This window comes from Venturia canescens, chromosome 10, assembly GCF_019457755.1.
Source record: "Venturia canescens isolate UGA chromosome 10, ASM1945775v1, whole genome shotgun sequence".
Lineage (NCBI taxonomy): Eukaryota > Metazoa > Arthropoda > Insecta > Hymenoptera > Ichneumonidae > Venturia > Venturia canescens.
Window position 1 is genome coordinate 12,701,538 of NC_057430.1, and position 16,988 is coordinate 12,718,525.

General features: G+C 42.8%; 2 protein-coding genes and 2 long non-coding RNA genes across 4 annotated transcripts; 2 read left to right on the top strand and 2 right to left on the bottom strand.

Annotated features, from left to right (window-relative positions):
- Nucleotides 1-19: 19 nt before the first annotated feature.
- Nucleotides 20-4,966, bottom strand: LOC122416790 (mucin-12-like). The gene has a single exon (XM_043429835.1). It carries the CDS (start codon nt 4,964-4,966, stop codon nt 278-280), a length of 4,689 nt encoding a protein of 1,562 aa, XP_043285770.1. The 3' UTR covers nt 20-277.
- A 5,764-nt stretch (nt 4,967-10,730) lies between these two features.
- LOC122417407 (uncharacterized) lies at nt 10,731-11,810 on the top strand. Its single transcript, XR_006262285.1, has 2 exons — nt 10,731-11,085; nt 11,164-11,810. It is a non-coding gene; the product is annotated as an uncharacterized lncRNA (long non-coding RNA).
- LOC122417409 (uncharacterized) lies at nt 11,720-12,693 on the bottom strand. The gene is made up of 2 exons (XR_006262287.1): nt 12,636-12,693; nt 11,720-12,350 (listed from the first exon to the last, which is right to left on the bottom strand). It is a non-coding gene; the product is annotated as an uncharacterized lncRNA (long non-coding RNA).
- Nucleotides 12,694-12,865: 172 nt separating this feature from the next.
- LOC122417403 (protein CREG1-like) lies at nt 12,866-16,086 on the top strand. The gene is made up of 5 exons (XM_043430899.1): nt 12,866-13,687; nt 14,095-14,249; nt 14,826-14,945; nt 15,027-15,108; nt 15,683-16,086. The coding sequence occupies exons 1-5, from the start codon at nt 13,348-13,350 to the stop codon at nt 15,940-15,942; spliced, it is 957 nt and encodes a 318-aa protein (XP_043286834.1). The 5' UTR covers nt 12,866-13,347; the 3' UTR covers nt 15,943-16,086.
- Nucleotides 16,087-16,988: the final 902 nt, after the last annotated feature.

Genomic DNA, 16,988 nt, shown 5'->3' on the forward strand with positions numbered 1-16,988 from the left:
TCGTTTCTTTTGGGGCCGGATTTCCCCGCAACAAAATCGTTACCGGTGAGGTGCGAGACCAAGAGAGAGAGAGAGAGAAAGAAGATTTCTCTGGAATACGTAAGTTTTCTAAGTCAGTTTTTTATGGAGGGAATATTTGTTCCAGAGCTGCTAAATTTCAGCCTCTTTTTGCCTCTCTCTCTCCCTTCGTCCCACCCGAATATCGTGCTCGCTAAATCGTATCGTTTCTTCCATCCAGGCAGTCTCGAGCTCGGTGAAATAACTTGAAGATTGATGTTCAACCGGTCTCGGATCGTGGCCGTTCGATCATAGATCCAGAGTCGTCGGTGACCTTGTCACCGATGTTTGGCTCGGTGTCGCTGTCAGATGGGAATTCAAAAATGGGCTTGAACCCTCCGAACAGTTGCGGCGTGAAGTTTTCAACGTCAAATTCGCTCTTTTCGGTTTGCGAGTCGGTCTCTTCCGTTTGAGAAGGTTCCACAGCTTTATAATCATCTTTCACTCGTTTATTGTCCTCATCCTTGATCTTGGATTCCGTGTTAACTTCGGCAGGCTTTTCTTCCTCGCTGCTCGTCGATTTATCGTTTTTCTGGCTCGGTGGATCGTGGCGACGTCGATCCATGCTCGAATCTTCGCCGGCTGATTGACCCGGCATCACGACGCTCCAGCCGTTTTTCGAGGGCGCTTCTGCACTGGCGCTCGCAACGAACGGGGCCATGAAACTCTGAGGAGAAGGCGCTGAGCTCGAGGAACTGGACGGCTGCTGGGATGGCAATAGAACTGGACCACGCTCGAAACTTCCTTGGACGTAAGGATCCTCGTGTCTTCTCACCGGAGCTCGGGTCGTCGGTGTGTAAACGTAAGCTATCGGAGTCGAGGAAGCTGCAACGATCGAGGCACTGGAGCCCAGACGATGAAGAGTCGCCGAAATAACTCCGGCGTTTTCTTTCAGCGTGAAAGGCACATGATCTTGAAGATACGGAATGACGTTGACGCTCGCGTCTCTCTCAATGTCTCGAACGCCCTCGGTCTCGCTACTTTTTTCCTCGCTTATTTTCTCCTCGTTCACACCGATCTCCAATCTCTCACCATTGTTCTGCTGTTCGGTTGGCACGAGCGAAGGCTTTTCTCGCAATTGACTTGTGAACATCGAGGGATCGGGCCTCTCGAGAGGATATGGAAAATCGGAGGCCAACTGCGGTCCCGAGGTCTCTGTGAAGGATGGCGAAACGTTAACGATCGTGGGAGCTCCGAACGGACTCTCGCCGGGGTCGTTATCTTCCGAGTCTTTGAGAAGAGTGTCCGGTGGAAGGGGACGTTGCGAGCCATATGTACCGAGGACTACACTCCCGTCGTCCTGGTCCCCGTCGTCGTTGCTGGTTGGTCGAATATCCAAAGCTCCTTTGACAGGATAAACAACGTAAACGGGGGAGTCAACTGTGTCGACGTAATCAGCGCGGGTAGCTTCGTTTCCTTGTTGAGAAACTTGCGATTTTTCTTCGTTCACATCCCCGCGTCGATCGGTTTTAACTCCCGATGAATTTTCCACGTTTCCTTCGCCTTTCTCGTTGCTGAGCAGACCCAGCGAGGGCTCGTCGTTGAATCTGTAAGGCGGAGGCAAATTCGGTCTGACCTCGTCATCGTCCCGGGGTCCGGAGTGTTGCTGGATCATCTGCAGAGTCGCTATTCGAGGAATGCCGTCGGATTCGCCGCTTGTCGTGCGTTTCGTGAAGTAGGGAAGTCTGACGGGAGGCTCGGCCGAGAATCTCTCGAGGGTGTCGTCCTCCAGGCGCGATTTTACCGGCTGAGTGTTGACGAAACCGCTCGGTTGATGGTGACGCTCGTCTATCGATAAACTCGGCGGAGCTCCCAGGGAAACCTTGTGCAATCTGTTCGGGCCACCAAGTCTAATGCTGTCGCTATTTTTATTTACAGAATCGTGCTGGCTATGACCAAGATTCGGGGAAGCGATCAACGAGGCCGGCGTCGGTAACCTCAAGGACGAAATCGGTGGCGGCGGCGGTGGCAGGGGCGGTGGATTCAAACGTTGAAGATGCGGGGGACCGCTTGGCCTTCGCGACGTCGCGTGACGATGAGGAGGTGGATGATGATGATGGACGTGGCCCGGTGGCCTGCGAATTCTCGAATTGACGTAAGGAGGCACCGAGCCTGCAGGAATCGTTCCTATGGTTTCGCCTCGGTTATGCCCGTGGGAGGTTTTAGCGTTTGGCCGAAATTGGGGCAAAATATTTGGCAGATTAGACTCGATGCTCGCGGTGGGTCTTCGCTTGTAATTGTTGCTCGGAGGCGTTGGCAATCTCCCAGGGCCTCTGTAATCGTTCGGCCTCGAATTACCCGGGGGATAGGACGAATGGTGGTAGTAATTATACGAAGGAGGGCGTTGAATACCCGATGGCAGTATATTCGGCCTCTCCGCCGGTGGAGTCAAACTCTCAGACAATTCTGGCAACAATTTTTCGTCCGGATTCACCGGTAGATGCTGCTGAGTCGTCGTTTCGTGATGGTAATTAGTCGTTGGGCTGGGAGTAGATTGAGAAGACAAATCGAGATGAAGAGTGTTTCCGTTACCGATCTCCGACTCGTGAACAACGATCACGTGCTCCTCGACGGGCCTCTGAGTCCCCGAAGAATTTTCATTGCCCGTTAAACCGGAGCTTTGACTCGATTCGTCAGGAAAGACGACTCTGTAACCAAACTGTTGATTCGTCGGGTCTTGAGAGGCTTCTGATACCGATTGTTGATTATTATTTGCAGATGAGCTCGTCGAGGCCCACCACTGCTGAGCCAAAGTGTCCAAAGCGTTGCTCGTCGAGTCCGGCTTTTTGTTGGAGCCCGATTCGCCCGGATTGACGATGTCGACGGTCGGCATCCCGACGGTCACAACCGTGTGATCGAAGCTGCTGCCACTCGTCGAAGGTCGTTGATGGTAAGGGCCAATGGGATTGGAGCCAACGCCGATTCCAGCGGACACGATCATCGAACCTCCGAAATTGTCGACCGGCCGAGAACTGCCGATTTTGCCGAAGGTGACGCTCGGCCTCTCGTTCGTCGGACCTGGCGAATGAACGCCGTAAAAATCGGCACCGGCGTCGCTCACGCTTCCGACACTTTGACGGTTACCCAGGACGAAGGAAACCGTGTCCTGGCCCGGAGGCACGACGACGTTGCTGGTGCTTTTCACCACGATTCCACCGGATGGCATTCCAAGCGGTGGTCTCGGATAATATTTATCATTGCTGGATGGTCGATTTTGTTGATAATGAAGATTGTTATTGGGAATGGAATTATCGATAGTACCGATGATCCCTCCGCCGTTGCCATAATTCGGAACTCGGTAATTCTCGTTGTAGCCAATCGTGTCGAGCGGCATCGACGTAACCCTCTTTTCCTCCGAAGCTTTCGTCGTCGTACGATTTTCATCGTCCCTCGGGACCAGAGTCGTTGAGACGTCGCTCGTCGTCACTGGGATCGAGGTTGTGCTCGTGGTCGTTTCGCTCGGGTATCCGGAACTCTGCTGCGTCGTTGTGCTGCTCGGAGGACTCGTGCTCGTCGGCGGCTCTGTCGAAGGTCTCAATCCCCCAACAAAATCCATAATCCCATAAGAATAATCATCCTGAGAGTCGTTCAAACGATCGTTGTCACCGGGCTGGTTCGGTTGATCCGAAATTTGTAAAATTCGGTCGTAATCCTCGTCGTAGCCTTCCTCGTACTCATCGTTTTTCTCCATCTCAGGCTCCGGTTTTTTCTGCTCGGTTTTTGGTCGCGGTGGCGGTGTCTGGTAACGCGATTTTTCTGTCGTCGCGGTCGTCGTCGTTTGTTCTTTCTCGGGATTGTTCTGTTGGAGTCTCTCGATGGGCAAGGTGCCCTCGTAGTCATCGTACGTACCGTAAACGCTCGGGCCGCTCGGTTTTCGTTGAGGTTTCCAGGTAGTGACGGCTGGATAGCGCGAGCGTTTCGTTGTCGCGGTGCTCGGGGGTGCTGGAGTCGTGCTCGTAGTGGTGCTCGAGGTCGTTGTCATTTTATTCGTCGTGTTCGGCCTCGCGGTCGTCGTGGTCGTCGCGGCTTTCGTGCTGATCGTCTGTGTCGTGCTCGTTTTTGTGATCGACTGGGCGTAAGTCTTCCTCGACGGTTGTACGTACAGGGTTTGCACGTCGACGCCGGATTTAACAGCTTCGTGATACTTTTTGTGATTGTAAGTGTTGTAGCTGTTCGAGCCGCTTTGAACTTTGGTGTTCGCGTAAGAATTCGATATGAGTGGATACTTTTCAGAATTTTTGTACTTGTCGTAGGTATAGCGGACTGGCAAGTTGAGGAAATCGTGGAAACTCGGCGAGTAAGGATTTATCTCGTTAGGTCCGAGGGCTCCGCTCTCCTCGTCCTCCTGTCGATGGCTCGACGAATCGACGCTCGAACTCTCGCCCTCCCTCTCAGCCTCGGGCTCCTCCGTCCGGGGCGGCGTTTTCACGTGATACTCGAGGGCTTTCAAAGGCGGAGCCTTTTCGAAGTCAATTTGTCCGGTAATCGGATCCTTCTCCAGAGAAAATGGGTGGCCCCCGTTGAAAGCGTAGGGAAGAACGCGGTACCTCGGACCCGTCGACGGATCCTCGTTCGTCGTTGCTTCCTCTCCCGCAGACGAGCTTCCGCTGCTGCTGTTCACTATGCTTATTCGAGTCGGGTCGGCTCCGCTCTGCTCCCCGAAAAGATCCAGCTCGAGATCGAACTCGTGATCCACCTCCTCCAGACTCGGCCTCCGCAATTCGGACTCACTCGCTATCAACTCGTCTCCACCGCTGCGGTGCTCCATCGTCCCTTGGTCCTCCTTGTTATCCAAATGTCCACCCATCATGTAATCTCCCCGACATTCCGCTAGCAACAGCACGATCGTCAATCCTACGAACGATCCCATTCGAAAGTCCTTACACTTGACAAATCGCGCCGCAACCATCCCTCTTTTTCTCGTCATCGCTGCGCCCCCCTGCATCGAGAGAAAAACAAAATTGAGAAAATCAATAAACCCGAGCTCGCATTCGCATTGTTCAAATTTTTCAATAAACCCCTCTTGGCGCCAAGTATTGAACAGAACATTTTGTAGGCACAGCCAGTCAAGGCGAGCCGCGTATCGAGATTACTCGAGATTGTAACAATTTCAATTTTATGGATAAATAAAACAGACATTCTTCTGTTTTTCCCCTCCTACATCATTGAGCACGCTCGTACTTTTTGTCAACTCGTATCACGAGCCAAATCGACCGTCACTTTCTTTCAATGAAATAACTTTTTTTAACTATTCAAAAAATACTCGTCAAGAAATCATGACGTTTCTTAGCTTTTCTATAAAAAAAATCTGTTGCCTGCGCAATAAATCACGTTCGAAATTCGCACGAATATTTTATGAGTGATCCGATACGTTTACTTTCGGCAAAATATGTCAAAAGTTCCCTAGATTGAATTTCATTTGAACGAATTTGACGTAGAATCGATAAAGAATATCCTCGAACGTCGGGCTGTTCCAGTTGCCAATTGCTCCGTATCTCGAGGGTCGTTTATGTCGTTAAAATCCTGCCTCTTGCGTAGGTGCAAATCCGTCCATTTGCGAGGTGTATTTTCACGCGTGTGTGTTACAGAGTTTTATGTTTTTGTCCATAAAATAGAGTAGCACGATCGTTCTCCTTTAGTGTGTCGATCTTGAGCTCGCATTGTGTAGAATAATGAGCTCCAAACAGATCTCGGCTCGTTGCAAGTGTTCTGGACTATACTGAGTTACCGTTACGAACTCGGTTAGTCGGCTTATATTACGTCAGATTGGAATGTCGGACTTCCGAGCGTGAGTGGGTCACGACGCGAGAAGCAAACGCTCAACGATTCACCGGTGAGTCGGTTGACCCCTTTCTTCAGTCCCTCGCTTCACACATTCGTTCCTTCGTACTTCACACTCGGTGTACCTTCGTACCATCGGGCTCGTTTATTATTCAAAGCCTATTTCACCTTCCACTCGATCGATTCACGTATTCCTTCGATCGTTTCTTCGTTCTTCGGAATTGACTAGCTGCCATTAAGCATTCACGCGGGCTTTACTTTCGTCTAAGGTTCTTCAATCGTATAAAATTATCATTTATTCTAATAATCTCGGTGGGATTTTGACGAATAAGTTTTCAGTCGAAATCAAATTTAGCGATTATAATGAAATGTGAAGCAATTGATATGTCGAGGACATTTTTTTCTCAACGATTATCGAACGTTCCATTTACTTCGGAAGCTTCATCGATAATTCCGAGGATTTTTATGAGTCTACGGACAAAAGGTTTTTCAACCTCTGAGCCGAGCATTACATTTTTTTCTTCGAGTCCAACGTTCTTGAGTCAGTGATTGGTCAAAAAAAGTGTTTGGATGACGATGAAAGATGCTTCATTTATTTGGGGACTTTCGTTCGGTGCGTATAGAGCAAAGCTGTTTATAAAAAGTGAGTATACATCAAAGGTGCAAGTAGCCTCGGCGATGAGAATCCCTTTCTCCAATTCTGTGCTCTCGCATGTGCGATCAACTCGTACTTGCGTGACGAATGTGAGTAATCGGGAATGGTCGTTGGAGCTTCGCGACGATTCAGCTTACATTCTACAGGGTTTTGTCGCGGCTCTTCCTCGCCGTCAACAACGCCCTATTTGGCACTGCAGAGTTTCGTTACTCGCACTTTCCGTACACTCGGTTCTTCCATCGAGAAAATCACGCTCGGTCCAACGTTTTTCATCGATTTTCATCGAAATTTCCTCGCTCACGGTTCCACCATTTTTCTCGATTTTATTCCATTTTTTTATTCGTTCGTCCAGTTCGAAAGTGAAAGATTTTTCGAATAAAAATCAAGCTCCGAATGTCAATTCGTTTTTCGCTTTCCCATTACTTTTTCAATGCTCGAACCCTCCTCAGCTTCGAGTGGCAACTTACTCGGAAGCTTATTCACCTTGAAAAGTCACGAGCGTTTTTCTTAGCCAGAGTCATTGACCCCTCGCCACATCGCTCACGATCTAACGTACACAGATCCTACGAGCGCTTCAGCAACAAGAAACGTGACTATAGGTCGTGGTCGTCCAACTGCCTTCGCTTCTCGAACCTCCATAATCTTAGGATTCTACGAATCATTTATTCTCAATCAAGCATCGACTAAGGCTGACACACTCCTCGATTGAACTGAAATTTTGTCGGTTCCCGAACCCCTTTGACCCTCATATCCGCCTCTCTCAATTTATTCGAGGGTTCGTTGATCGGAATTGAATAAAAATTTGATTTTTTTTCCTTTCGTTTCGTAGCTCTTTCCTCCTAGCCCATGCTCCAAGAATATTTAATCGATTTGAAAAATGAGTTGATTCCCCATCGGTTAAAATGTTTTTCAACGAACCGTTTACTCGGAAGTAATTTTAGAAAATTGACAGCTCAGGGTGTTTCAATCCGCGATGAATGATTGAATCTCGAGGATTTCAGGGATGCAAAAAATGTGGAAATAAGTTTGAAGTGAAGAATTTCTTACCTGAGTGGACGAGCTGCCGATTGCCCCTCCGAGGATGAGTCTTTCGTGAAATTTTGCGTGAACCAGAACGAAAAGTTGAAATAAATAAATACGCGAGATCGAGTCTACTCCATATTTATCTCACGTCTATACACAAACAAATCTTCACTGTTTCTCCGACGAGAAATAAGCAGATGGAAAACAGTTGAGGGCCAATAAACGTTTGAAATGAAAAAGCATTCGAAAAAGCGAGGAATGCGTGTAGAGTTGGAAACACGAGTGAGTGGGCACTGTCACGAAAAATTGTAAGGTACGAAAGTGTCGAAGGTTCTCAATAAAAAAGGGGGGAGCGAAACTATCGACGTAGGGTTGTGTCGATCGACTGAAGTATCGGAAAAGCTCGGTGTACGCGTTAGCTCGTCTCGGCGGAGCTCATGGTGTGCAAGAGGAGAGGATTCTTCCTCGACAAGTTGTTCCTTTCGTACGTACGGGCGAAAGGAAGGAGGGAAGGAAGAATCGACGCGAGTAACGCGTACATTTTATGTTTTAATTCCTTTTTTCCAGGAGCGTAAGCAGGGGAGATGGGGAAAAAAGGAGCAAAGAGGACGAGCGAGAGAGAGGGAAGGGAGAGAAATGAGTATCCTGCTCGAACGAAGCCTTAGGAGCGGCGGATCAGAAAAGCCTGGAGGGAAGTTGAACACCGCGAGGCTGTTCACAGGGTGTCCCAAAAGTGGCAGCTCCGATCGTCGCTTCGGACGAGTAGCAAAATTGTGACTGGTTTTCTCATCAATCATTTTTCTATTCGCTGTTTCGCTGCTCGACTCCTTCCTCGAGTTAGCATTCGACGTTACGGACAGCCTGTATAGAGAAATTAATGAAAAACATTGGAGAAGGAGTAGAAGTTCGTGATGCGGTGAAGGCGAAGGCCAATGGACGAAACGGTACGTGGAACAGTTAGACGACGACCCACATATTCCCATGAGTTGTCCATTGGTCGGGCATCGTGCCAGTTTCTTCGACCTTAACTCCCTCTTGTTCACTTCGGACGTGTTTCTTCGTCTCGGACTCTTCGGGGGAGGCCCCACTCGCGTATCTCTATTTATTTCATATTTTTTATTCCTTCTCAAATTATTTCGCGCTATCAATAGCCCCATGGGAATAAGATCTTTCTCATTCTCAATGGGAAAATGTTCGAGTGCTTTTTTTCTCTTTTACTCTCGCGCTATTTTCGCGGGGAAATGACTCTTTTCCTTTCTATTTTCAATGCTTCTCTTTCTCCAAAGCATTTCATTTCGTATTTCCTTTGGTCAGCCTTGACGAAAATTCTTACGATTGCAAGTTTTTTTTAAATTGAAATCAGCTTAGTTTAAAAATTCAACAATTTCTGTGACGCTCGTAGAGAATTTTTATTTTAATTCTACGTTTTTTAATCATTTTTCAGTTTCGTTTTTTTTTTGTTATTTTCTCGTTTACGAGACTCCGAATGCCAGTGATCAGTGGGGGAGGATAATACTTTTTGAGGGAAAAAATACTCTCGTTTGTCGAAAAAGTTAGCTAATTAAAAAATTATTTTTCGAGTAATAATTACGCTTTTTTTATTATTCGAATTTTGTATTTTTTATAAATAATGAACTCAAGTTCAAGGCCATTGAAGTATTTTTGAGAATAAAAATACGCTGAATGACACAAAGGAACAAATTCTTCACGGCCCTTTTTAATACTCTGATATGGTCGGGACAATTATGAATCCCGAATTTGAATTTCGTAAGAATTTTTATTAAAACGATTCTAAATTAGAACGTTTTTTTTTCTTTGATCGTTCGTTTTACAAAAGCGCATCATAATGCCGAAGAAAATTTCCAAATTTCGCAATTAAAAAGTTAAAAATTTCAAATTAAATGAACAAAATTGAAATTTAGTAAATAAAAATTACTCATCACGAATGCAAAATGCAATTTTTTTTCATGGCAGATTACCTGCCAAATAATAATTCGAGTAGAAAAAACGGGCTCTTGCATTTTTGACAATTGTTTATTGCTAGAAAACCTGTAGAATATTTACAAAACCTAGACAGAATCGTTGGAAGTTATCGAGAAATTATACAAAAAAAATTCTTGAATCTTAATTTTCCTTTTGATATCTTCTCCAATATTTTCCTTTTTTTTTCATCGTGTCGACGGGAAATCGTCGATAAATATTAACGGGATATCGATATTTTCCAACCGATTTTGCGCTCATTAACAGTTTGATATCTTCTAATGAATGCAAAAAAATGGAAAAAAAAAAAAAATCGTTCGAACGCGGTTCAAGTTGTCCACACGTAGCGGTGTATCGTTTGCAGACATTATTTTATATTTATAGAGCAATATAAACTCGACTATCTCCTATCTTAGGGAGAATACTCGAGAAGAAAACAGGATCATGAATGATAAAATAAACAAATCAATGGGAAAGTGCGAAAGGAAGTGGCGACAGTTAAAAGCCGTTCTTTGCATCCGTTGCAAGGAGATCCGTTAGAGACGAGTTCTCATCGAAGTCGTGTAGCTTTTTTCACTCCTACTGTACATTCATTTGAACAATAATTATTGTTTTTCTTTTTATTTTTTGATTTTATTGAGTCTTGTGACAGAACTATAAGTGCTACTGATTTCTTATCGGTTTTTTTTTATCGTATGCTCGAAAGCTGTCGAAATTTGACGTGAGATTAGATTATTCAAAATTATAATAATTTCGTCATGCTCATTAAGCGTTATGTGGGGTCAAAATTACCCTTTCCGTCCTTCAAATCGATTCGAAATACATAAATAGTAATGCTGCAATTTTTTCACATTTTTAAAACAATGCTTAACCCTCGGCCACGGGGGTTGAAGTTTTTCGTTTAAAATTTAATACGTGGGGTTTTGCTGCGTTCGTGGTCATTATTTCACTGTGGGCCTATAGATGTTTAGAAAATGTTGAAATTTTCCGAAATTATTTTATAAGCATGTTGCTACATGGAAAAAATTTATTTCCAAAACTTTTACCCTCAAAATGTTGTACAGCATGACCATATTAACTTATTAATGCACAAAACGACAATTTTCGACACACAATTTCAAGTAGACAGTTTTAACTGAGAAATGAAAGAAAAATTCTTCCAAATCTCGTATAGGGAGTTTTTGAGGGTGCTCTTTCAGAATCTGGCATTAATTTTGAAAAATTAAATGACAATCTTTGTTATTTTTGGGTTTTGAATTGAAAAGCCAAGAATTTTTGACGTTTTTTTCCCCTTTAACCCTTAGTAGTCACACTGGGTCTCTGAGACCCATGCCTTTTTTTGACCTGGAATACGGGTCTCTAAATTCGGGAAATTGGGGTTTGTGGCTCCATCTACCATGCATTTGGTTCTTCGACTACAATATTGAGCAGGTAGATTTTCAGTCGAGAGGTTAGTCTCAACGTGGCAGCTGTTGAAAGCGGATGGTGTAAAATTCGTGGGTCCGTAAGACCCAGTGTGACTAGAGTGTTGAACATTTTTTTTTTGGAGCAATTTTCTTTTCGAGTTTTTTGTGGTGGTATTTATTGAGGTAAGTAAAATATACTTCTATACAAAAGCAGAATTTTTTTTTTCCAAATCTAACCTAAATTTCTGCGTTTGAAAATAGCCGGCATGGCGTATTTCTTACGGTCTCGGACAATTCGTGACGAATTAATTGAGGAGGTCGAAGAGCAGCAACCTTTAGGCGATCCTGCCAGTGACGACGACCATTTGTCGGAGCAGTCCGAGTTTTCAACCTATGATGAAGAAAGTGACGAGGACATCGAGACGGAGAACGCCGTACTGAGCGCAAGACTCGCAAGTGCAAAAATAATTTATTAGGCAAGAACGGACCAGTGACGGCAGTCATGTGCCTGGAGGCTCTTATCCACCACCTCGTGCGACCGCACTTGGAGGAGCGCCTCACGAACATCACCATCCGACACGACTTGAAAATTGGAATTCGCAATATTTTGGGGATCACAGGCGACTTCCGTAATATCAACAACCGTGGCCGACTCGATAAAAAAAAAAGATGCAAACTGTGTGGGCCCAAAGTCGATCGAAAGACACTACAAGTATGTCCGAGCTGCGACCGCCCCATGTGCGACGACCACCGAGCGTATCTGTGCACGCAATGTGCCACTGGAATCGAATAATTCCTTTCTTTTTTTACAACAATCTACCATTAATGTACAAGCCCCATTTTTATTCATTCTGTAGCCGTAAATATTTTTTTTCACAATAAAAAATCAATTTTTCTATGTGCGCAAACGTTCGATTTTTTCTTTCCAAATCGCATCTTCGTCGGACAAAATAAATATACTTTTTGAAAAGTCCACAAAAACCATTATTCCTACCTCAAAGTGCACTGTTTCGAGATTACGAAACTATTTTTTTTTTTTTTTCGGTCAAAAATTACAAGCGTTACAGCAATTTATGTAAAAAAAGTCATTTATCACGAGTTATTTTTTTCACAATTTTTTTCGCTAATTCAAAATTTGATTTTCGATTTCGGACCAACATCGGTGTATTAAATAAGGTTCAAACTATAATTGACTATTTTTTCATACCGCTCAATGCATTACTCGATTATTTACAACAATTCAAAGTCCCCTGGGTCCCATGGACCCAGTGTGACTACGACGTCACAAAACCGAGGTGTGACTACTAAGGGTTAAATCGATTTTCGTTACTGTTGCTGCACTTGAATAACCACATTATCGTCAACAAAGGTGTCCTTTATGTCTGACCTTTCCAGAACACTCGTTATGAACCCTTTCTTCTCCCTCCGTTTTTCCAAGATGGCGATTTCTGCAAAACAGCATGATGTAAATTTTCATGATTTTTTTCTCGAAAATTATCAACTTGATAAAAAAATGTTATGGAACGAAAAGTGCTGAGAATCATCTAAAGAATATGTGTGATTTTTTCAAAAGTTTTCTAGCTATTTTTGGGCTTTTCAATTTTGACAATTTTTTGAAAAATTTCAAAAATTCTGAAAAAATTCACACCTATTCTTTGGATGATTCTAAACATTTTTTGTTTCAAAAATGTTTTTTTGTCAAGTTGAAACGTTTTGAAAAAAAAGTTATGAACCAATTTATTATGCGATGGAAAATAATTTTGTTTTCAAAAACTTTCAAATAATTAAAAATTTTTCCATTATCCCAATTACGTATTCCAAATTTCATTTTATTATTTTTATGCCCAATCGCTCTTGTGGGCAAAATATAAATTTTTATATTTTTCAATTGAAAACGATGAATTTTATAAAATTTATATTAAAATATGTTTTTTTCAGATTCAATCGGCTGTTGTTTTTACACCAAAATAACTGCGATGGAGTCTCCAACGATATGAGGAAAGGCGATCGTTGGTAATACCATCGGGAAACAAATAACGAGTAAATGCGAACTGGTGCAACGGAAAAAACGAATTGGCTTATCTTTCCTGATGCGCAGTTATCTCGGAGACACAATAGCTCCATTGCGCTGCATCTGTGATATTTTTAAATGCTCTCAGAACACCGAGAGACACGTATTGAGAAAATTTCTAAGAACGATCCGAGAGGTTATTCCTCGAGAGCCAAAACAGAGACGACGTATTTGCTGATTTCAATATTTCGTCAAATGTCGCAGACGATTCATTGCCTATCGTGGCGAGCATTTTGTTCGTGTATATCATTAAAGGCATGTGTACATAAGCCAGATTGGTGAAGTTGCTGGTCATTCGACTCTGTTCCGTCGACTCGTTAGCGTCCAACGCGTTGTTTCTCGATTGAACGAATTTTTTAGTCCCTCGGACAAAAATGATTCCTTATAAGTTGTGTTGTATAATGTTGATTATTTTTTCTCTCGATGCTGTGAGAAGTGCAAGTTTCCCTGGAACTCACTTGACCGAAGACGACGAACGAGCCTTGAGCGAATTCGAGGAATTCCTCGAGTGGAAAAAAACGAAAAAAGAACGCGAGAGCACAGACTCCGTGGATAAAACCGGGGAGCTTTATTATCCGGAGCAGAGAAAAGACTCGGGAAATGAGTATTTCGACAATCCTCCACGATACGCGAACGAAAGATTCACCGTGTCTGACCATCCACCGCCCATCGATGAAGCAGCTCGCATGGCAAGATACGTCGTCAATCAAGCTGGTAAATTAGACTTTTTCAACTCTAATTTGACATCGCACGCACGCACTATGAAGAAATGAGAGTTAAACTCAACAGCCAATCGGAGGCCTGTACTCGTGGAATGGAATTTGGCCTCCAGCCACGCGCTTCGTTCAATTTTCAATCCTCATTTTTCACAACATAATCATTTTCAAATTTTTCATAATTTTTTATATTTTTAAAAAATACGATTAACTTTATATTTGAGAACGCCACGTTGAGGTTTCATTTTTTCATTATTTTATATCGAATCTGTCGAGTGACATTGATTTTCTTCAATCCCGGTCGTTAACAAACGAATCATTGAAAACCTTCAACTAATTGCGTTTAGTCTTAGAAACTGTTTTCTCCTTTTTAACTTAATTTAATTGACTGGATTTTCTTGACAGAATGGACTGCCATTGGAACCATTAGTTCACGGAAAGCTACCTTGACTTACCCAAGCGCCAACCTTATTTCCATGGGCGATGGACCGCTCGGGAAAGGCACTGGAACTCCGTACATTTATTTGACGCCTCTGGACTTCACGGGTCAAGATTTGGCAGTGAGTTGTTCACAGAGATCTTTCGATTATTCGTAATTAACGAAAAAAACTGTCAGAGATTAGTGTGCACTCATTGCACGGCTCCGGTGATCTCGCAAGCAGTTTTTGGCGAAAACAATACTTGGATGGGTGACCGTTTAGTCGTGCATCGATTAGCGCATCAATCGCTAGAGCGGGAAGTTTTTTTTCGAGTTTCGGATCGCGTCAAACGAACGAAACTCCCAAAAAATTTTGGAAAACACGGCCTCCTGTATCGGTCGAGTTTTTCAAAATTTTTATTTGAAAATATCGTACGGTAGTTCATAAAGAAAAGAGTTGCTACGAGCAACGCTCTCGGGGGGGTTACTAAGGAACAGGAACAGCCAAAAAAATACAAAAGTGGGATTAAACCCCAAAGCGTATACGCAGGTACAAAAAAAATTGGTAATTCACACGAGAACATTTTTCTGGGGACTTTTATTCTGTATAAAAAAATGTCTGAATCGTAGGAAAATTTGTGTCTATTGATTAATTTGATTGTAAAGGTGGTTGTTGGAAAACGTTCTTCTCATGATTGGTTTGAATATTGTTTCGTAGGTCGACAATCGTGCAACTTTTCTGATGTCATTGGCCGAAACATCATATTGTATGAGTCAAAAGTACGACCCCATGGATCCACGATGTTCAAGAGTACTTCTAACTGGCAGAGTTGTTAAGGTGATTGTACAATGAATTTTTTGGAGATTATTCGATTATATTGAATTCTCATTAATGATTTTTTTATATTTTTAATCGCAGGTTACGAATACCAGTGCTGATTACGAAACTGCCAAAATGGCAGTTTTTACACGTCATCCAACGTTTCCTGATATGCCCGCGAGTAGGCACATTTCATTTTTTCAAACTTTCCAACAGCGCTACATGAATAATGATTCAGTGAAAATTATTCACTCTCATCTCAGCTTTGGTTTTGCTCTAGTTTTCTTTGTTAATCAATTACGAAATTAATTTTTTCGAAATTTTTATCAGTTTTAGAAAAATCATATTTTTTTGAGGCAAAGACAAGAATTTATTGTTGCAGATTGGAGAAATGAATGTCAAAAATAGCAGTAGCTTTAGCAGTAAATCTCTGCAATAGTTTGCACAGATGATCGAGAATTTTGGTTGCTTCGAGATCGATTTATTTCGTGGATCAAACGAATAAATGTTTTTCATTCAGAATCTTCATATTTTCATAAGTTCATAGAATTTTAGGCTCCTGTTGGATGTAACAAAATTACTGTTATTTAGTAAATTAGTCAGTTTTATACAAGCTATTGAAATTCGAGTGGAAAGTTAGCGTTCGATCGCGTCTGTGGCAAGACTCATACATTACGAAAATTTGGACTATAAATATCGAATAAGTCGAGAGAATGAATACACATGGCTAATCTAATAATGTGAAAAAATTTCAGATCATCGTTTCTATTTCGCTCGATTGAAGATCGAGACAATCGCGGTTCTCGATAACTTCGGAGGTCCGAAATTCGTTTCGATTAAAGATTATTACCACCCACCATCGAACTCGAACCCACCATCGAACTCGAACCCACCATCGAACTCGAACCCACCATGGTACTCACATCCACCGTTGGAAGACAACTTTTCGAACAGTTTTCCCGAAGAGTATAGTAGTTCCAACGACGTGGAACGGAAAGTAGTATACAGAGTTTGAAGAGAATACCAATTTCGAGGGTGTAAAGTGGAAAGCTGCATACCAAGTTTCTCATAAATGCCTGTTGTATGGAATACGAATTTGTGCACAGAATTAAAAAAATACCTTATCCAAATAGCAATTAAAAATTGAGGTAACTGTCAATTTATGAGGAAAATATTTTATTACCCAATTGTCCACTGTTATAAAGACATAAGCACTGTTATCTTTTTTTACGTCTGGATTATTCGAAAACATGTACGATGGAATGATTTCATCAGTGATATTCTACTTTCTCTATTTTTATCGAACCAATACAAATCACTATTTTTTTAACCCAAATTGGTAACGTCTACGAAACAATTGAATAACTTAATCTTATGAAATCATCAATAAAGTAGGAAATCGGTTCGATGCCTTTTTCAATGGCAATGAATAAGAAAAAAAATCTTTCGAGGATCGTGCTGCAGGCTTGAATCGATAGTTTTGCCAAAAATTTAGTTAATTGAACGAAATAACATTCGATTGGACAAAAATATGGTCGACTCGACCCTCTTTTTATTGAAATAACAAAGTCACTTGATTATTCAAAGAAAATATCGTTGAATCCTCTTCGCTTTCGTCCAACCAAGTGGGACTTTGTTTATCGAAAAGCATTTTTTTGAAGTGCTTTCATTCACAGTTGGGCATAATAGCCCGAGTTATTTCCGCAGTCTGAGAGTTCGTTTAACGAGAATACCAGTTATGAGAGCGTGAAAAAACTCGTGCACGCACAGTCCGGAAGTCTGAAAAAACAAAAAAGTAAATTAAAAATCGATTTAACAGATGGTTAAGGAAACATTTTAATAAATAAGAACATCAAGGACATTCGCCTCGATCTCTGGACGCGGCGAGTGATAAAAACATTATCGAAGTACCCGATTAACGCGATATTTACGAAGAGTTGAGCGATCTCGAGCAGCGATAAACTCATTTGGATTTATTTTAACGGGGATCACCGATTCCATTGGTTAGCCAGTTTGGCCAATCTGTAAAATCGATCGTATCAGCTTTTTTGATCGTCACGT

Coding starts and splice junctions, on each gene's coding strand:
- LOC122416790 (XM_043429835.1), bottom strand. CDS start 4,966: ATGGTTGCGGCGCGATTTGTCAAGTGTAAGGACTTTCGAATGGGATCG.
- LOC122417403 (XM_043430899.1), top strand. CDS start 13,348: ATGATTCCTTATAAGTTGTGTTGTATAATGTTGATTATTTTTTCTCTC. Junction 14,946..15,026: donor TAACTGGCAGAGTTGTTAAG/GTGATTGTACAA, acceptor TTTTAATCGCAG/GTTACGAATACCAGTGCTGA. Junction 15,109..15,682: donor GTTTCCTGATATGCCCGCGA/GTAGGCACATTT, acceptor AAAAAATTTCAG/ATCATCGTTTCTATTTCGCT.